At 43.1% G+C, this 22,500-nt stretch overlaps 1 protein-coding gene across 1 annotated transcript in view; it reads right to left on the minus strand.

Moving 5' to 3' along the window:
- Window positions 1-452: 452 nt before the first annotated feature.
- The window catches only part of LOC134967023 (phospholipase A2 inhibitor gamma subunit B-like), a 28,596-nt gene continuing 6,548 nt past the window's right edge, over window positions 453-22,500 (minus strand). The window contains exons 2-5 of the mRNA XM_063944015.1: window positions 17,957-18,070; window positions 12,070-12,222; window positions 9,925-10,074; window positions 453-2,050 (exon numbers count right to left, since the gene is read on the minus strand). Coding sequence (XP_063800085.1) covers window positions 1,902-2,050; window positions 9,925-10,074; window positions 12,070-12,222; window positions 17,957-18,070 — 566 coding nt within the window. The 3' untranslated portion in view covers window positions 453-1,901. The remainder of the gene's footprint in view (window positions 2,051-9,924; window positions 10,075-12,069; window positions 12,223-17,956; window positions 18,071-22,500) is intronic.

The raw sequence follows: 22,500 nt of genomic DNA on the forward strand, positions 1-22,500 counted from the left end.
GGCCACCCCTGATATAGTACATTACTGAAAGAGCTGAATCTGGGAAGTAGCCAATGAGGAATAATATAAATGATCTAATGGGCCAGACCCAGCATGACATCCACCTGCACTCAGTGGCACCGAGAGGGGGTACTCTTTACCAGGGCACAGGCCAAGTTGAGGGGCCCTTTGGTGGCTTGGATCCCACTGCCCCCTACCACGTCTTCCCCATTGCAGACAGCACTTCTGGCACACAGAGAGCACCGACTGCTCTGCCTCCCCTGCCTACCATGACTCCACGTCCCTGTCACCCACATCTCTAGTTATAACTGGTAGTACGACACACTAAAACTTAATGAAAACATTATATTAGCAAATACCTATTTAAATATTTGTATTTTTTAGCTAGAATTTCCTAGACAAATTAAGAATGTAACTGAATATTAGGAGGGGAAAAAAACACTTTCCAGATATTATTGCAATTGATTTTTATTTTCTACTTGGAACATTGTATCAAATATCATACATGTGGAAACTGCCTGAGCTAATATACAGTATCAAACACTGTGCTATGGGGTGGTGTATATGGGCTGGTGTTTATCCCCATGATTTGTTCCAATACTTCACAACATTTTGCCAGAAATTAAGGGCTTTGCACCAATAACTCTTTATTCAGAACTGTTGCTGTGTACAATACATCATTGTTAAGAAAAGAGCAAAACGCGCGGGAATATATAGAAGCTGATAGACGTTTTAAGCACTGGAGCAAAATGCACAGCGCATTTTAACTATATTGACTTGGTGCCTGTAATGTTCATGAAGGTCTGGATGATAAACCATGTCACTAGTAAGAGAGAAGCCATGTGCACAGGGAATATCTAGTGCAGGTGTATATTGCACTTCCTAGACGATGAAGATGGGGAATAATTGTATGGTTGACAATGTATATGCTGTACAACAGAGGAAGTTTACTTTAAACTGGGAATATAATGTACAGTATAATGGTTTAGTTAAAATAATTGCAAACAATGTATACAAAATCTACCAAACCCATGACTAATAGCTGAGGACTATTGTGATTACTGTATGAGGATGTTTGTAGTTTGAGGGCGGGATGTATTAATATACATCGCCACCCCCCGCCGCTTACCGCAGCGATGCTGATCGCATATGTACTAACATATGCAATAAATTTTGCGATGCGGTGACGGAGGCCCCCCGCAGTACCTGTGAGGTGGTGTGCGGGGGGTCTCCGTCACGTCCCCGGGATCTTTGCACTGCCTAGAAGCCAGGGAGCAGCAGCAGGCTGCCCCCGGCGCCTCCTCCTCCCCCCTGCAGCCGGAAGGACCTCCGGCTGCGTTGCTAGGGGGAGGAGGAAATTACCTTCCGGGTCCAGGGCAGCCTGGAGGAAGGTATGCCGGGGGGGAGGGGAGGAGGCGGCGGGTAGCGACGGTCAGCGATAAGAAGCCCATAGGCTTCTATAGGGTATTACCATCCAAAGATGGTGATAACCTGGATTGTGAAAACGCGGCGGTAGGGTCTTAGTAAATTTGAAAATGCTGTAAAACCCCCGTTTTTGGGGGTTTTACCGCATTTTTCCTTTAGTACATTCCGCCCTGAGTCCTGTTTGAGCTTTCTCTTCTAATACTCCTCCCCTGTGTCAGCATTTTCCCTACTGGCGTTGTGCATTGCTGTGTAACAGTGTTATCTCACTGATGGAACCTACATGTTAGAGAAGCCGATTCCTGCTAAACTCATCGCCACATTTCCACCTGTGTTATATTTGTACAATAGTGCAATCAGTGTATCTAAAGCGGTAATTATAATAGAATTCTTTTATACGTGTATTATGTTGATTGCCATGAAACAGGCTGAACTTGCGGTTACAACTAGTCAGTAAGCAGATATGGAGCAGAACATTTTTAACTGTTATTGGCTGGCACTTCCATTGCATTAGTGCATTCCATCTTTATCAGTGTCATCTGTTTAGTGCCTGGAATTGCAGCAAGCCCAACGTTACATCCACCTGTCACAACGCAGCCCTTTACAGAGACATTTCGGGGGACAGTATCTGCAAAAGGAAAAATAGGAGTTTTGTGAAAAGTTATAAGACAAAATCCTTCATTTTTCAACATTTTACAGCATCAAGTAAACTACTGTAGTGACGTATAGAGTGATAGAAACTACAGCTTCAACGTTGGTTTTATACAACTCATTTAAATATGTCATAATCCTATTCCATGTTTCCTAAATCACATTCTTCAAGGTAGGTTGTTCTTCTGACGGGCTGGTATCGGGATGCCGGTGACCAGGATCGCGGCCGCTGAATGCCGGTGGAGGAAGGCAGGGTCAGCGACAGGGGGGTCAAAGAGGACACATGTACCAGGCCCCAAGGATCAGAGGGGCCCCAAGTATATGCCACTTAGTGACCGGCAGGGATGTGAGCAGGGAATCATCATGGAGGTATTGGGGAGAGACAGACCGTAGGGTGTGTGGGGGAGGAAGGAGAGATATACATATTTATATATCTGTATAATGTAGATAAATAAAAATATACATATTTATTTAATAACAGTTTATTATATAGCGCAGCAAAGTCCATTGCTCTGAGGGGGCCCCAGAGATATCACTGTACCGGGCCCCAAGATGTCTGTTGCTGGCCCAGGAGGGGGGGTGGGGGCAGCACAAAGAAGCCCCTTGCACGTTCTGAATGCCCTGTTTTCTCAATAGTGGTACTACTGTATGAGAACGGCATGGTGAAACACTTGTTCCCAGGGCACAGGCACTGCTGCAGTACTGAACCAGTAAAGGATCAGCTAGCAGGACTAAACATAGTAGTTTTCGGTAATTGTAATAATAAGATTATAGCCATAGTGCTGCAATGGGACACATATGATATCCCGGTAGATGGGATGCTGACTGTCAAAATGCCTCATGGGATCACTGCACTCGTCATGCATTGGGCCTGTGTGACGTCACATGCAGCTGCTGCGACCAGGGCTGTGACGAGTAGCTCCCTGCTAGCGCGCAGGAGCTGCGCTGGCTGAGAACTGCTCCTGTGCGATGCTTTTGTACTTCTGCGACAGGGCAGGGACTGACATGTGGGGCGGACTAGCCCTGTGCTGGGCGTCCCCCTGCATGTCTGTATGACTGATCGTACATGTGCTAAATTTAGCACAGCTATGATCAACTCTGAATCACCCCCCTCCCCCAGTACAGCTGCTAATCCCTACTCTCAGCTTCTCTAGGCAGTTCTTAATAACTCATTACACCTTCCATGCACAGGAACTTCATAAGACGGGTTGCGTTTACGTGACCGGCAGTCAGGAGACCGACGCCGGGATCCCAGCATATGAAAATCCCGCCATTCCACATGCCGACCAACAGGGACTATTCCCACTCGTGGGCATCCACGATACCCATTGAGTGGGAATAGAACTTGTAGTGAGCGTAGCGGGCCACCGAGCCTGTAAGGAGCTTTGTTCCGTTCGCCCCCCTGCTGGGCATCCAACAGCCGGGATCCCACAGTCGGTATTGTGAAGACCGCCGGTCACACATACCCAACCCCATAAGACCACCTAGCTTTCTGCACACAGGCTCCCCTCCTGCACCTGCCAAAGACGCCAGTCTGGGAAAACAAATTCAGACCTGACAAATATTACTCAATGGAGAGTAAAACATACCACAGAAAGAACCCTCACTCCGCCAGTAGAGGACATGCTTATTTGGGAGGCCCAGAGCCAGATGTGTATGAGGATGATAGAGGAGGGGGGACATGCTGCTTGAAGTGCGCTGAATGGCCACCTACAGATGTGTCCACATTTACCATTGCTCAAATCGTGCCAAATAGTCATGGACTTTGTGACTTAGCCTCGCCAAGTGCCCTGCCAGAGACGTTATCTTACAATGTTCCTCTTATTTACATCACTAATACGACAAAAGTACAATACAGTGGCAGGGGGAATTTAGGGGACAAGCCTTCCCTAGACACATTTTTTGGCGCCCCCTCACATCACTACCTCCCGCATTGACTATTACAATAGTCTCCTTACTGGTCTTATCAAAAACAGACTCTGACCACTACAATCCATTTTGAATGCAGCTGCAAGGCTAATCTTCCTTGTGAAACATTACACTGCTCTTTTAGTCCCTATATTGGTTACCTGTGTTCTATGGTATTCGATATACTTACAGTTAAGGCTAAAAACCAAACGACACCCAACATACATCTCTCTTTGGCTCCCAGTGTGAACAGTAAAAAAATGCACCCCCCCAGACATTTCAAAACCCTCCCCCAGTCATGTAAAAAAGTTATCCGTGCGCGCCCACAGAGAGGGGGTGTGAGTTCGCAAAAATGGGCATGGTCTCACTAAATTGGGTGTTACCTTGCAGGAAAAGACTACTTGACACCCCAGTTTTTGAAGGAAAGAGAAGAGGTAGCGCTGGTGGACAGTATCAGTAATAAATCACATGGGATAGAACATGGGGGGTTATTAAGAGTTGATGGCAGTTTTTGCTAAAGTAGCAATCTAAAGCTCAGGATCCTGGCATCGGCATGGTGACGAGCGGGATCCCAAACGCCGACCACCCGAACCCAACCCACACGCTATGTTGCATTTCTGTTTTTTATTTCATATCATTCTAATGATGGTCACTTGACCGAAGACTACCATGGCAGATAAGTAGTGCCATCTCATCATCACTTATTCATTTGGGTGATATTATACACACTTTTTGGACACTAGTAGGCACTCCTGTTTTTCACTGTTTTATTTTTGAATAGTTGGGTGTGGTATGTAGTGTCGACTAGACTTAGGTCGACAGTGTCTAGGTCGAACACTATTGGTCAAAAGTAAGTAGGTCGTCATGGTTTCTAGGTCGACAGGGACTCTAGGTCGACACGTACTAGGTCAACATGTCAAAAGGTTGACCTAGAGCTTGGTAATTTCAACTGCAGAAATGGAAAGACGATGGCAGATACCCTCCATGGCACTTCTTTGTGGGTCTTTAATATTTGTTTTCAATTATTATCCAACAAAAAAATTAAAGATAAAAATGCCCCTTTTAGTGCAATGAGAAAATGACACAGGCTGCTCAGCACAGGGCTGTTATCTCGATGGGAAGGGGAGCTGCAAAAATCTCCCAGTGGGATTCCTTACTGGAATGATTTGTATTTGTTGGGAACTACTAGCAATGTCCTATAGGTGATACATACTCAACTGACAAAAGTATGGTACTTCTCTAGGACAGTAACACCCCAATGAACCTAGAAAACCATCATATTTAGAGAACTGACTGATTACTGTTGTTACAAGTCTCCTTTCAGATGCTGTGAAATTAACTTTTTTATATACTCACATTCAGAAACATAGGTAGGTAAGGAATAAGGATACCTTAGCTGAAGCAAACGTACGAACCCAGAAGTGGGTGACCTCAGACATTCAACATACCAATTATACAGCAGCATACTTCTCAACATGACCCTCTCCAGGAGGGACACAATGCTCTGCTTCTGTATTTTTCACTAAAGGTGACGGCAATCATACAGTAAGAATTAAGTCCAGAAGCAGAGCATTCTGTCCTCCTGGAAAGGGTCATGTTGGGAGGTATGCAGTAGCAGGGGCGGATTGGTTATAGGCCTCACAGGGAAGATTCCCGGCGTGCCAACGAGCGTGCGGGTTCTATTCTGTTTCTTGCCATGTGAGGGGTGGTGCTGCTACCATAGTTACACGGTATACCTCTGATTCTGCTCATGTGAGGCGACTTCTACACATTTTTCCAGGGCCACTTTCAGTTCCCAATCCACCCCTGTGCAGTAGTATTATATCACTTGGTTTCTCAGTATAAATAATTAGATAAATATACTAAAAAAAACAAATGATATAATACTATTTGAAAAATGAAATAATTACAGCGCCAAGATGATAACAGATCTAATACTTTCATTAAAAACACATATATGATGGCACTCGACTTTGTGTTAACTATGCAATGGATATCCACAAATGAAGCAAATGTGCAAGGTGAATGGATAAGAGCGTGAAAAAGTGCATAAACATGACTCAAAATTTAAAGCACAGTTATAAAGTGTGTCTAATGCCAAAATATAAATATTCTTAAAGACGTATTACATTTTAAAAAATTTAACATTGATTTATTTAACCATAGCACCATAAGACCAGTCGCGGCTCCAGAGGTGAAGCTGCAACGCACTGCGAAATTTAAATAGGGGAGCAACACCTACTACTGCCCCAAACGCTGCCAAACATCACTGGCTGGGAGTCACTGGCAGTTGGTGTGTCTCCTAGGGTTACTTTAATTCTGGACGCATATTAATTACACAGGTTCTGTGGCTGATTAAAACCAGGTGAAATGGAGTCTTGAAGTCAGCCAACCACAGAACCTGTGTAATTAATACATGTCCGGAATTAAAGGAATGAGGTGGTAACCCTAGTGGCTCCCTTATTTGAGTTTTGGACTGTACTACAGGTCACAATCCGTGCAGTTTCTCTTCCGTGCCTGGGGTGCTGCTCTCTGCTCTGGTGCTGCAACACTCTGGTTTGAGTATCTGTAGCTTGGTAATTAGCTGTTACTGCAGCTTTGAGCAGCACCTGAATTCCCTATATAGATCAGCCACACAAGCTCCCTGTTACCAGTTCATTATGTCAAGTATGCCTCAGTGTCTGCATCCTGGAACATGCTTCTAGCCAGAGCCGGCCCTAACCAATATGATACCCTAGGCAATTGCCTAGTTTGCCTATGCCTAGGACCGGCTCTGCTTCTAACAAGTACTCTCTGCTGTCTCTGCTGCTTCTAGGTTCTGGCCCTTTGCAACGTGCTGTCTTCAAGCTCCTCAAGTGAGTTATCTGGGACACTATTCTGCACCTTCAGTGTGTAATTCAATTGCTAATTGGGTCTTAGTGCTTTGCCTACTCACAAGGCTATGGGGGTCATTCCGACCTGATCGTAGCTGTGCTAAATTTAGCACAGCTACGATCATCTTCCCAGACATGCGGGGGGACGCCCAGTGCAGGGCTAATCCGCCCCGCATGTCAGGCCGCCCCCCGCACAAGTACAAAAGCATCGCACAGCAGCGATGCTTTTGTACTTGAAGAGAAACTCCCGGCCAGCGCAGCCCCTGCGGCTGGCCGGGAGTTACTCGTCACTGCCCTGGGTCGCAGACTCGCAGCGACTGCGTGTGATGTCACGCAATCGCTGTAAACCGCCCCCCCCCCCCCGCACAGTCCGGCCACACCTGCGTTGCCCGGACAGCGCCCACAAAACAGCGGCCAAAGTGCCGCCGCCTCCCGCACAACAACCTTCTCTGTCTGTCAATCAGGCAGAGGTAATCGCTAGGCAATGCTGGCCTTCGGCCGTCTGGCATGCGCCGGTGCACTGCAGCGCTGGCGCATGCGCAGTTCTGACCCGATCGCACCTCTGTGAACAACTGCAGCGTGCGATCGGGTCCGGATTGACCCCCTATATCTATTTGCCTGGACTTTACCTTGTCAGTTGCAATCACTTCCAGAATCCTGTTAACAACTGCATCCAGCAATTAACTTTCCATTTAGTCACATATTATTGTCATTTTTGTCTTCAACTGCCTGGATTTATTGCCTGTTAATTTTACTGCCTAAAACCTTCACTTGCCAGTTCTATCCGGTCACTGCTTCAGTGTACTTCAGCCACAGTTATCAAGTATTAATTCTTCAGTGTACTTCAGCCACAGTTATCAAGTATTCATTCTTCAGTGTACTTCAGCCACAGATATCAAGTATTCATTCTTCAGTGTACTTCAGCCACAGTTATCAAGTATTAATTCTTCAGTGTACTTCAGCCACAGTTATCAAGTATTCACTTTTCATTGTACTTCAGCCAGTTATCAAGTATTAATTCTTCAGTGTACTTCAGCCACAGTTATCAAGTATTCGCTTTTCATTGTACTTCAGCCACAGTTATCAAGTATTAATTATTCAGTGTACTTCAGCCACAGTTATCAAGTATTCATTCTTCAGTGTACTTCAGCCACAGATATCAAGTATTCATTCTTCAGTGTACTTCAGCCACAGTTATCAAGTATTAATTCTTCAGTGTACTTCAGCCACAGTTATCAAGTATTCACTTTTCATTGTACTTCAGCCAGTTATCAAGTATTAATTCTTCAGTGTACTTCAGCCACAGTTATCAAGTATTAATTCTTCAGTGTACTTCAGCCACAGTTATCAAGTATTCATTCTTCAGTGTACTTCAGCCACAGTTATCAAGTATTCATTCTTCAGTGTACTTCAGCCACAGTTATCAAGTATTCATTCTTCAGTGTACTTCAGCCACAGTTATCAGGTATTCATTCTTCAGTGTACTTCAGCCACAGTTATCAAGTATTCACTCTTTATTGTACTTCAGCCAGTTATCAAGTATTAATTCTTCAGTGTACTTCAGCCACACTTATCAAGTATTAATTATTCAGTGTACTTCAGCCACAGTTATCAAGTATTCATTCTTCAGTGTACTTCAGCCACAGTTATCAAGTATTAATTCTTCAGTGTACTTCAGCCACAGTTATCAAGTATTCATTCTTCAGTGTACTTCAGCCACAGTTATCAAGTATTCATTCTTCAGTGAACTTCAGCCACAGTTATCAAGTATTCACTCTCCATTGTACTTCAGCCAGTTATCAAGTATTAATTCTTCAATGTACTTCAGCCACAGTTATCAAATATTAATTCTTCAGTGTACTTCAGCCACAGTTATCAAGTATTAATTCTTCAGTGTACTTCAGCCACAGTTATCAAGTATTCATTCTTCAGTGTACTTCAGCCACAGTTATCAAGTATTCATTCTTCAGTGTACTTCAGCTACAGTTATCAAGTATTCATTCTTCAGTGTACTTCAGCCACAGTTATCAAGTATTCACTCTTCATTGTACTTCAGCCAGTTATCAAGTATTAATTCTTCAGTGTACTTCAGCCACAGTTATCAAGTATTCATTTGTCAGCCACAGTTATCAAGTATTTATTCCTCAGTGTTCTTCAACTACAGTAATCAAGTATCCAATTTTCCAAGTAATAATCTCGTGAACATTATTTCCTGTACTTGTTTCTTATCCTGGATCTCCAGATTGTGGTATTCAAATATACTATCTTCAAGCTACTGTATTTGGACATTAATACTTATACCATAATTGTGACTGAACTCTGATCCCTGTTGTTTGTCTCCCGAGTACTGCTTTACATTGTTTGAAATAAACCTGCTGTTGCACCTTGAACTAGGTTGTTTCCTGTAAGTATGTCCATATAGTAGAAATTCCACGTGAACCCTGACACTACAGTCCCACCTCTGCACCTGCCACTGCATTAGACACAGAAATAATACCTGTTAAACATATTCTGGGAGGATTAAAAGCACTTTATAAGGTGTTTAAAATGAGAAGTGCGTCTCTCAATTCAGTTATAGAAGTCCATAGCAGGCAAGAAGGAACCTCAAACGCGTTTTGTCTGGTCTGTTAGACTTCCCCCTGATGCAGTCAGTAACAAATAACTAACATAAGTATGCCAATAGAGGAAGACCTCCTTTTTATTCTCTTTCTTTAAAAACATTCATTTGCTTTATCATAAACATTGTTAAAGTACAGGATAAAAACTCTACTTTGTGCTTAGAAACTTGAGCCTGATCGTAAACTCCTGACGGGTGGTCTTCAGGTTGCCGACAAGCTCAATGTAAGAACAATGGATTGGTCTGTCCCCTATGATACCTGGCTGGTACTAGTTTATTAGGAGGCAGGGTTTATATAGGCTTACATTTTATTTATGCACTTATCCTTGATAAAGAATCCGGCTGGGATCTGAAGTGTACAATTAACGCATTAGTGCCAAGGATGAGTGGGACTTGTGTCCGTGGATACAATGTTATTAGTCTGACATCTAGTGGATGCAATCGGTTACTTACCGGGATACTGTACAACTGCAACATAATTCACACATTCCTTTTCATATCCTGAACATTTGACATATCCATCAGGAGAGCATTCTTCCAAGGTGTCATTTCTGTAGCACACTGGACACTGGTAGCCATTTTCTGCTAATTCAGGACAGACCACTGAAAATAAAATATGGACTTTTAAAATAACCTACATTTGTGTTATGCTATAATATATATGATGAGTGATGAGCATCTCTGCGCTTGGTATTAGCTGCCCCCCCCCCCCCCACCATTACCTCCCAATCATTATTCAGGAATGCCCCTTTTACATTTCTGTTACCATGCCCCCATATTTGAGCTATGACTCTGTGTGTACAAAATTGGGACGCATCTGAAAAAACATCAGCTGTTCCTGTGCATATTGGCATAGTGTGTTACTCTTAAGCAGGCCCGGTGTCTACTGCTTAAATATAGGAGTGATGCATTGGTAGCAAGAAGCTTAAGTGCACCTGTGTGTGCTATGTGGAGACTAACTACTCACACGGAGCAACTACTCACTACTAACTACTCACATGGAACAACTACTCACTACTACCTACTCACATTTTTATTTATTAACAGTTTCTTATATAGCGCAGCATATTCCGTTGCGCTTTACAATTAGAACAACAGTAATAGAACAAAACTGGGTAAAAACAGACAGACATAGAGGTAGGAAGGCCCCGCTCGCAAGCTTACAATCTATAGCAACTACTCACTACTAACTACTCACATGGAACAACTACTCACTACTAACTACTCACATGGAACAACTACTCACTACTAACTATTCACATAGAGCAACTACTCACTACTAACTACTCACATGGAACAACTACTCACTACTAACTACTCACATGGAACAACTACTCACTACTAACTATTCACATGGAGCAACTACTCACTACTAACTACTCACATGGAGCAACTACTCACTACTAACTACTCACATGGAACAACTACTCACTACTAACTATTCACATAGAGCAACTACTCACTACTAACTACTCACATGGAACAACTACTCACTACTAACTACTCACATGGAGCAACTACTCACTACTAACTACTCACATGGAACAACTACTCACTACTAACTATTCACATGGAGCAACTACTCACTACTAACTACTCACATGGAGCAACTACTCACTACTAACTACTCACATGGAACAACTAAAGCATACAATAAAGCACTGAACAAGCACAATGTGCATACCTCCCAATATGACCCTCTCCAGGAGGGACACAATGCTCTGCTTCTGGCCTTTTTTCTTAATGTATGATTGCTGGCACCTGTGTTGAACAGGTTAATGGATAAGAAAGGTGTTTCAGCACAAGTGCTGGCAATCATAAATTAATAGGGAAGTCCAGGAGCAGAGTAGTGTGTCCCTCCTGGAGAGGGCCATGTTGGGAGGTATGCAATGTGTACCTGCATTCCTCACAGCAAGTAATATTTGTGCAGGCAAATTGGCAACAAGGAGAAGGTTTCTAACCATTGCTATTGATATAAAAAAAAAACTCAACCCACTGGCTATAACAGAAACAAGGCTCACACAATCAGACACTGCCTCCACTGTAACAGTGTCACGTGGTAGTCTCTCACTTCACAGACACCTCCAGGCCTGGTAACAGTAAAGGAGGTGGCTTTGTGATATTACTGTCCAAATTTTTCACATACACAGTTCTACCACAGGCAAATTCACTCTCTTATGTTTAGATTTATTTAGGCTCTTTGGGGGTTATTCAGAGTTGTTAGCAAACAAAAAAAGTTAGCAATTGGGCAAAACCATGTTGCACTGCATGTGGGGCAGATGTAACATGTACAGAGAGAGTTAGATTTGGGTGGGTTATTTTGTTTCTGTGCAGGGTAAATACTGGCTGCTTTATTTTTACACTGCACCCCACCCAAATCTAGATCTCTCTGCACATGTTACATCTGCCTCACCTGCAGTGCAACATGGTTTTGCCCAATTGCTAACTTTTTGGTTTGCTAACAACTCAGAATAACCCCCTTAGTGATTATTTTCTTTATCCTTTAGCAGAGTTTTATTATACCTCATTAAAATCATTATTATATTTAAGGTTTGACGACCATTCCTGAATGACAACTTCCAATGATCTTCCACTTACTGTAATCTAGATCAGCATTGCTGTGATCTCCTGTCGCACACTGTATGCCGACGCGGACCTTAAAGTTTGGTGGACCTGTGACCGAGAAGCAGTTCATGCTACAGAAGTAAGGATTTCCACATGTTCTCTGTATTGTGCGATATTGTCTATCATCTTGAAAAGAAATGAAACAAATAAATATAAATTAATACTTTCAAAAATCCCAATTTCCAATTACTTACACAAATTCTGGAGAAGAAGGATTTAATGCAGCAATGTATTAAAAATCTGAATGTAGCAAAAGCAATTGGGACAATATACAATATATATGGTTTCCCTAAATGACTGTTTTTCTCTACCACCAAATAATAATTCTACGACATGCCAACCACCTATCATAGGCAAATCTAAACACATGCTAAGATCTATTACATGAAAAGAATAGACCGGAGTACAGTATCTTAAATAAACTACATAAGCTGAAGCATCACTAGGTCTGATTTAGAGGTGGGGGCAGTGTCAATATTGGACGCAAGTGGGCAATGATTTCAGTCTGCGCATGTTGGAATCACAGTGCCAGTGCAGCGATATTACTGAGATAGCACTTGTATTGTGAATTAGGATGCAGAGTGACTGACAGATACAGTGTTGCCCATTTGTGAGGGGTAATGACTCAAACACATTTGTGTTGTGGCCATTTTGGAGCGACGTTACAGCCAGCGATATTTGCTTATTTTCTCATATCCACTGCATATAAAGACACAGAAATTGCTTACACCCCTGAATCAGGCCCACTGTCTCACATCTATTCTGCACATAAGATCCTCACCCTTTTTTGTATAAACTTATCAGGAGAAGTGTATTGGAGTCTGATTTTGGTGGCGAGTTCCAGGGCCATAACTGTGTGCCAGTGGTGCCTTGCACACAGTGCAACTGCACTGTGGGCACACCATCTGGCAGCACCATCCGCACGGCCGCTGCCAGCTCTCTCTCATTGCCACTGGCTGCTTGCTGCTGCAGTGCTGCCCTGCAAAGAAGCCGGAGCCGTGGGCCGCTATTTAAGTTGCCGCCCTGGAATTTGGCTCCACCCGTTCAAAGACATGCAATCGCGGGTTGTGCACTTGTGCTGTGTGTCTTGGCACTTGGCAGCTGCTGTAACCTCCAACTGCCTCAGTCCCTCCATTGGCTGCTGCATCCTATTACTACAGCCCATTGCCTGGTCCTCTTCCTGGAGGCAGTAGTAAGTGATATTATTAAAAAAATACTTATATCTGCCATCGTAATGTGTAAAAGAGGACTCTGCTGCTGTAATGTGTAAAAAGAGGACTTTGCTGCTGTAATGTGTAAAAAGGGGGACTCTGCTGCTGTAATGTGTAAAAAAAAAAAAAAGGACTCTGCTGCCGTAATGTGTAAAAAGGGGGACTTTGCTGCCGTAATGTGTAAAAGGGGGACTCTGCTGCCGTAATGTGTAAAAGGGGGACTCTGCTGCCGTAATGTGTAAAAAGGGCAATTCTGCTGCCGTAACGTGTAAAATGGAGGACTCTACCTGCCGTTATGTGTAAAAGGGAGCTCTGCCTGCTGTAATGTGTAAATGGAGCTCTACTTGGTATAATGTGTGATGGGCTCTACATGGTGTAATATGTGTAAGTGTTGCTACTGTGCAGTGTAATTTGAATAATGGAGACTACTGTGCAGCTTAATATGAATTGGTAGCATTTGTGGCCACGCCCCTTTCCCATGAAGCCATGCCCCTATATTTTTGATGCGTACCCACGGCGTGCAGTGGACCTATTTTAATTATGGGGGGGGGGGCACCGATGCTGTTTCTTGCACACAGCGCTAACATGTCTAGTTTTGGTACTGGTGAGTTCAAACACACAGCCAATCACCCTTGGTTTTGGCTTCCAAAATGAATTAATATCCAGTAGTTTGGAGGGTGAAAAAATGCAATACTCAGCAGAGTTGGACTGGCCCACCGGGGTACACGTACATTCTGTTATGTTACAGCTTTATTCCAGAATGGAATAAATTAATTTTTTCCCTCAAAATTCTACACACAATACCCCATAATGACAATGTGAAAAACGTTTTTTTTTTAGATTTTTGATAATTTATTAATATTAAAAAACTAAAAAAATCACATGTACATAAGTATTCACAGCCTTTGCTCAATACTTTGTTGATGCACCTTTGGCAGCAATTACAGCCTCAAGTCTTTTTGAATATGATGCCACAAGCTTGGCACACCTATCTTTGGCCAGTTTCACCCATTCCTCTTTGCAGCAGCTAGCAAGCTCCATCAGGTTGGATGGGAAGTGTCTGTGCACAGCCATTTTCAGATCTCTCCAGAGATGTTCAATCTGATTCAAGTCTGGGCTCTGGCTGGGCCACTCAAGGACATTCAGAGTTTTCCTGAAGCCACTCCTTTGATATCTTGGCCGTGTGCTTAGGGTCATTGTCCTGCTGAAAGATGAACCGTCACCCCAGTCTGAGGTCAAGAGCGCTCTGGAGCAGGTTTTCATCCAGAATGTCTCTGTTCATTGCTGCATTCATCTTTCCCTCTATCCTGACTAGTCTCCCAGTTCCTGCCGCTGAAAAACATCCCCACAGCATGATGTTGCCACCACCATGCTTCGATGCAGGGATGGTATTGTCCTGGTGATAAGCAGTGCCTGGTTTCCTCCAAACATTTTGCCTGGCATTCATGCCAAAAACATCAATCTTTAACTCATCAGACCAGAGAATTTTGTTTTTCATGGTCTGAGAGTCCTTCACATGCATTTTGGCAAACTCTTGATGGGCTGCCATGTGCTTTTTACTAAGGAGTGGCTTCCGTCTGGCCACTCTATCATACAGGCCTGATTGGTGGATTGCTGCAGAGATGGTTGTCCTTCAGGAATGTTCTCCTCTCTCCACAGAGGAATACTATAGCTCTGACAGAGTGTTCATCGGGTTCTTGGTCACCTCCCTAACTAGGGCCCTTCTCCCCCGATCACTCAATTTAGACGGCCGGCCAGCTCTAGGAAGAGTCCTGGTGATTCCAAACTTCTTCCATTTATGGATGATAGAGGCCACTGTGCTCATTGGGACCTTCAAAGCAGCAGATATTTTTTTGTACCCTTCCCTAGATTTGTGCCTCGAGACAATCCTGTCTTGGAGGTATACAGACAATTCCTTTGACTTCATGCTTGGTTTGTGCTAAGACATGCACTGACTGTCAAGTGTGGGACCTTATATAGACAGGGGTGTGCCTTTCCAAATCATGTCCAATCAACTGAATTTACCACAGGTAGACTCCAGTTAAGCTGTAGGAACATCTCAATGATGATTAATGGAAACAGGAGGCACTTGAGCTCAATTTTGAGCTTCCAGGCAAAGGCTGTGAATACTCATGTACATGTGATTTCTTTTTGTTAAATAAATTTGCTAAAATCTCAAAAAAACTTTTTTCACGTTGTCATAATGAGGTATTGTATGTAGAATTTTGAGGAAAAAATGAATTTATTTCATTTTGGAATAAGGGTGCAACATAACAAAATGTGAAAAAAGTGAAGCGCTGTGAATACTTTCCGGATGCACTGTGTATGTATATATATATATATATATATATATATTGTGGTTCCCTGGTCTGGGCTGGCAAGTCTCCTCCACAGTATAGGAACCAGGCAGCACTCCACGGATTTTTGGAAAAAGTAAGAGTTTACAAGTCCTTAAGTATTCAGTGCATCATAATAAAACAAGCATTGTGGCCAGTCCCCTATTTGCTATTGTTGCACAATGCTTGTTTTATTATGATGCACTGAATACTTAAGGACTTAGAAAATTTGACTTTTTCCAAAGATCCGTGGAGTGCCGCCTGGCTCCTATACTGTGGAGGAGACTTGCCAGTCCAGACCAGGGAACCACATCTCTATATATCATGAGCTTAGGAGGGCACCCCAGTGGTAGTATGGAAAGAGAGTGCCTGCTATTTCCTTCTTACTATATATATATACATATATATATATATATATATATATATATACATATATATATATATATATATATATACTGTATATAAATATATATATATATATATATATATATATGTATATATATATCAAGGGGCCCAGACCATGCTCTCTCTAGTAGTTAGCCAAGCCACTGTGGGGACTGGCCACACCCCCTCTGAACACTGGCCACACCCCTAAACATTGGCCCCTACCACTGTATTCCCTTGTGCCCCAGTCCGACACTGACTGTTAGGATATTTTTCTTGCCATGTCTGCCAGCAATTTATTGCAGCTTATTTCATCCCATGACTTGTTATTAGAACATTGAAGAAAAGAATCGGGGTGATGAGATGTGGTAAATTGTACTTAAAAATCCCAGTTATCTGTTGGTTTTCCAGCATTTTGTAACTGACCCAATTGAATGCAGAAAAGCAGCAATTATAGCAAATCACACTCCATTATAGTACATTGGTGGTAATTCTGAGTTGATCGCTAGCTGCATTAGTTCGCTGTGCAGCGATGAGGCAAAAAAGGCACTTCTGCATATGCGGCGCAATGCGCACGCGCGACGTACTATTACAACTAACGATGTACTGTAGTTTCACAAAGGGTCTAGCGATGCATTTCAGTCGCAGTGGTTGCCGCAGAGTGATTGACATGAAGTGGGCGTTTCTGGGTGTCAACTGACCGTTTTCAGGGAGTGTTCGAAAAAACGTAGGCGTGCCAGGAAAAACGCAGGCGTGGCTGGGAGAACGCAGGGCGTGTTTGTGACGTCAAATCCGGAACTGAATGGTCTGAAGTGATTGCAAGCGCTGAGTAGGTTTTGAGCTACTCTGAAACTGCACAAAAAAACTTTGTAGCCGCTCTGCGATCCTTTCGTTCGCACTTCTGCTAAGCTAAAATACACTCCCAGTGGGAGGTGGCATAGCGTATGCACGGCTGCTAAAAACTGCTAGCGAGCGATCAACTCGGAATGACCACCATTGTCCTTCCATCTTTCAGAGTTCTGGCATAGCGAACATACACTACTGTACTTTTGTAAAGCTGCAGAGAATACTTCTATTAAACAGTAGATGGACCCCAAACACTGCTTGCTCTCTTATTGGAATATCTACTGTTCAGTAAAAGTTCCATGTTGCAAATACTTACTGTAGCAGGTAAACTCAACCTTGTAATAGCAGTGTAAAGCATATATTTATGTGTGACCCGGGTTAAACCACAAGGTTATAGGATCAGTAGACCTTTAAAGCTAGGTACACACTTGAGCGATGTTGGAACGATAAGCTGTTTCGTAACGACATATCGCCTACATCTCTCAGTGTGTGCGGGGGGATTGCATTGTCCCGCGGTCGCTGCATCAGCAGATAAGACTGAAATAAGTAGCGGGTGGCAGAAAACCGTTGGATTTGGTGCCATCGAAGATGGTTTAAGTAAGAAAAGGAAAAGCACAAGAAGGCCCTGCTTGTGAGAGCTTACCTTCTCATTACAGGGTCAGACTGGCCCACAGGGGAACCCCCCCCCCCCCCTCCCCCCTGCCTGGAGGCATTGCCACTCTTTGAAAGATCAGGTTCCAGACTGTCTACATGAATTATATATTATACATATATTACCTTATACTGCACAGGGCTATGGTATATTTTCTACAGTGCATTGCTGTTTTTAATCTGTTACAATATCATGCATATATAAGTAGTATTTACTATATATTTTTATCAAGGGGCCCACTGGCCACACTCCTAAACATGATGGGACCCTACCACTGCATTTCCCCGGTGGGCCCTTCATGCCCCAGCCTGACACTGTCTAATTATGTAAGGTTTGGTCTTGCAGAGTTGATAATATGCTGTAATTCTGCCATACTAACCGCACACGTTCAGAAAAAGTTACTTCTCTACAGTATGTAGAAGGCCACATACCCACATTACAGTATTCTGAAACCGTCATACATTGCCCAGGACATTGTAAGCTGGATACGTTACAGCATTTGTCATAGCCATTAACCCAGCATAGATCGCATGTCGTGCTCTGAGCTGAAATGGAAAAAAAAAGAGCGTTATTCATTTATTTTTATGAATTACAAAATAATTTTAAGCAGTGCTGTACACAGAATTGTCCATGTTATCTAAGCAATAAAGAAAACAATCTAGTGCTCCATGATGTTGACATAGAGAAAAAGTCATTAGGTCGACCACTATTGGTCAACATTTACATGGTCGACATTGGCACATGGTCGACACATGAAAAGGTCGGCATGAGTTTTTTAACTTTTTTTGTGTAGTTTTTTGCGTAAAGTGACTGGGAACCCCAATTAGTGCACCGCGTCCCCTCGCATGGCTCGCTTCGCTCGCCATGCTCCGCTACCGCTTTGCTCGGCACAGATTACCGTTCCAATCTTAGTCCACGTGGATCGTAAAGTATGGAAAAGTTCCCCAAAAGGTAAAAAAGGAAAAAAAACTCATGTCGACCTTTTCATGTGTCGACCTTTTCATGTGGTGACCATTTTCGTGTGTCGACCATGTCAATGTCGACCAATAGTGGTCGACCTAATGACTGTCGACCATAACATAATCGACCGTCTGAACCGATACCATCCTGGATGGGGGAGCAAGTTACCCAAAGAGGCAAGAGGACAACCAATTGTAAGTCTACATACTGCATGACTTTATAGATATAAAACCTTCTTGCATTTAATCTAATGTGGTTTCTTTGATATTCCTTCTGGTGCCTAGACCTACATTAAGATACTTCAACAGATCCTCCCATGTAATGTTGATCCGTGCTTCTATATGGGAGAAGAAACCAGGAACTAAGATACTAGTACTAGATTTACAAAAACCTGTTTTTACTGGACTCTTATAGAATATTTGGACGAAAAGAATAATGCAGCTCTGCACACTGATGCAAAATATAATACTTATATGTAAGTTTGATTACAGAATACTTAGTGCTTAGAGTGTGCACCTGCTTTTTCTTTTTTTTTCTGCATAGCACTACAGCATGGTAGCATCTCTTTTGTTTGAAATTAGGGTGTGTAGTCCAAGTGCCACCTCCATTTTCATCTGTATTTGTATACATAAAGTACACATGAAGTTTAAGACTCCTTCTGTTTGGTACTAGCAGTCTATCCACCTGTCCTTATGTGATTTTATTCAGCACAGGTTCCTACATTGCTGTCTACATATTAGAATGGGCAGTATTATGGTAAGTCCTTGATATAATGACTTAATGTGTTAGTATTAGGGATGACTGGCACCCAGCTGGTGGGGGTTACATTACCTTGATGTGGTGGATGGGCATGCATTTTTTTTCAAACATGTGCTAAGAATCTAATTTATACTCCATGATAATTGTAGAGTTGATCATCATTTTTCTATCAGTATTATTAGTACTTAGGGGGTTTATTTACTAAAGGTCGATTTTCATCTATTTCAAATTCATAAAAATCAACCTTAATAAATAAGCCCCCTAGAGTGTGCGCCTGCATTTTCTTTTTCCTATGTCTGTTCCTCACAAATACAGAGCGACATAAAAAATGTACTACTTCTTGTAAAAACACTAAAGACAAATATTATTAAGTTACTGTAGTAACAATATAGCAGTGTGAGTACAAACATGCTTAATATTGGATGAGGTCAAGATGCTGGCTGTTGGGATCCCGGCAGTCGGAATGCCGACGCCAGAATGCTGTCAGCTGTCAGAAATGCAGATGCTGGAATCCCGACAGGGTCAGAATACTGCCAGGCAGCATTCCAACCGTAAGTATAGTGGGTGGGTTAGGGCCTGGACGGGCAGAAGGGGAGTAAATTAAGGCTCCACCCGGGAGGGGGGGGGGGGGGTAGTAGATATGATTCAGGCTGCGTGGTGGTGGTGGTGGTGGGGGGGGGGGGGGGTAGTAGATATGATACAGGCTGCGTGGTGGTGGGGGGGGTTAGGCACCACTGTGCGGGAGGTTAGATGTAGGCACTAAGGAGCGAGGGTTAGGCGGTGGGGGAGGAGAGTTGGGTTTAGGCTCCACCGGGGGAGGTTAGGGTCAGGCACTAAGGGGGGAGATTAGGGTAAAGTTGTGGAAAGGGAGGGTTAGGGGGTAGGGTAGGTAAAGGGGAGAACAGTTTTTCCTCCCCCCTGTCGGGATTTACTCTCTTAGGATGCCGGCATCGGTATTCTGACCACCGGCATCCCCTCAGCCGGGATATCATACTGATCCCTTCATATTACTAAGCAGAATTGCAATGTAACAATGTGAAGTTACTGTATGTGAATTAGTACTTAACGGTCTAATTACAGGTGTGTAGTAATTGACATCGCTTTGCACTGTTACAGGGCAGTACTGATTACTCATTTCAAGTGTGTTTCAAATGTATATTTTGGTTCAGTTCTCAGAGCGTTGTTATCATTTTCTTCTATACAGTATGTCTTACTCATAGATGGCTTTTATACTCTGACATTATACGGTCATTATCCGAGTGGTATTTACATTCCAACTAATAGCGCAGACTTGTGTTTATTTATTTCCTAGTGATTGTGTGCAGCACGGACTTTATATCACCTGCGGTGTGTCAGTGTACCAATATTCCAGGGGAAAAGAAAATTATGAATCTAACATTTATATATGATGTCTGCACTTTAAAATAAAATGTAAATTAATAGAACTTTTGTAGTATCAAAGTATAGCAGTTAAATGAAAACAGTTATCTATCTATCTATCTATCTATCTATCTATCTATCTATCTATCTATCTATCTATCTATCTATCTATCGATCTATCTCTCAGTGTGCCTATCTCTTTGTCTGTTTGTCTATCTTTAACAAAACAAAATAATCTAGCGATGATTATTTTAAATTGTATTTTTCTTTTATTTCTGTTTTCTTATTTAAAAATTACCTGTTCACCCTGCAGCTGTGTTCTTAAGGGATACTCCACCCTTATTATGTATAGCACAGGTTCTCAAACTCAGTCCTCAGGACCCCACACGGTGCATGTTTTCCAGGTCTCCTCACAGAATCGCAAGTGGTATAATTAGCTCCACCTGTGGACCTTTTAAAATGTGTCAGTGAGTAATTAATACACCTGTGCACCTGCTGGGTTACCTGCAAAACATGCACTGTGTGGGGTCCTGAGGACCGAGTTTGAGAACCACTGATGTACAGCAAGAAGCAAGAAAAATACAGGAACACAGTGCTTGGGAGCAGGTTATTTAACAATACACTTACATACTTAATACAGTATACTCTGGCCGGTGACAAGTAAACAAAAATTAAAAAAACACACATACAGTAGATTAATAAAATTAGACTACTCCAATCGATATACCAGCAATTGCAGTTTGTAAAGGAGCAGTTTTTTAGCTTCTTATAACTTGCTCCCAAGCAGACACAGTTCTTATCCGGTAAATTAGTAATTAGTATTACCCCATTAGTACATACTTGCCTACCTGACCCTCTCCATGAGGGAGAAAATGCTCTGTTCCTGGACTTTCCTGGTAATGTGTGATTGCCATCACCTGTGGTGAGCTAGTTAATTGATAAGAAAGGTGTTTCACCACAGGAGATGGCAATCATACATTACCAGGAAAGTCCAGGAACAGAGCATTTTCTCCCTCATGGAGAGGGTCAGGTAGGCAAGTATGACGTATTTCCGTGCCTACTCTCTATCTCAGCAGCTTCCTCAGAAGAACTTGTTCTTCTGAGGAATTTCTGAGGAAATATGGAGCAGTAAATCACCATTGTATTGTTGTACTCGGGAGAAGGCTGCACTAATAGGATAAGCACCAGGAGCCGGGGCACACATGGTGATATGTATTACTAGCACTGACAGCTAGATCAGGTGGGATCCATTTAAGGACATTGCCTACTAAATATCCAGCTACATATCTTCCTATACGATACTAATGGGGTAATCACTAATCTATCGGATAAGAAATGTTTGTGCTTGGGAACAAGTTATAAGAAGCTGAAAACTGCTGCTGTGCAAACTGCATTTGCTTGATATAAGCTTCTTTCTGGCTCTGAGCATCGAGGACTGCTTATAATCTCTCTCTCTGTCTCTCTCTCCCAGGGCCGGTTCTTGCCCTTGTGGCGCCCCGGGCAAAAAATAGGGGCGTGGCTTCATATGGGGGCGTGGTCAGTTACTCCCCCATTTGTGCCCCTGTAGCGCAGCTGGAAGAAAAAAATAAAATAAAAGTATACTTCCAATCCCCGCTCCTGATTCCAGACCTCCTCCTCCGCCGGCGCCGCTCTTCTCCTGTCCTCGGATCTATGGGAGAGACGTCATTACGTCTCTCCCATAGCACAGCATAGACACTAGAGGTCAATTATGACCCCTAGTGTCTGTGCCGCTATGCTGTGCGGTGCGCGATGACGTCAACGCGCACCGCACAGCAAAGGTCCTCTCCATGAAGGGAAACTAGACGCGTAGCGTCTGGTTCCCTTCAAAGTGGGGGACCAGCGGCGGGCACAGCGG

The sequence above is a fragment of the Pseudophryne corroboree genome, chromosome 10, assembly GCF_028390025.1.
Source record: "Pseudophryne corroboree isolate aPseCor3 chromosome 10, aPseCor3.hap2, whole genome shotgun sequence".
Taxonomy (NCBI): domain Eukaryota; kingdom Metazoa; phylum Chordata; class Amphibia; order Anura; family Myobatrachidae; genus Pseudophryne; species Pseudophryne corroboree.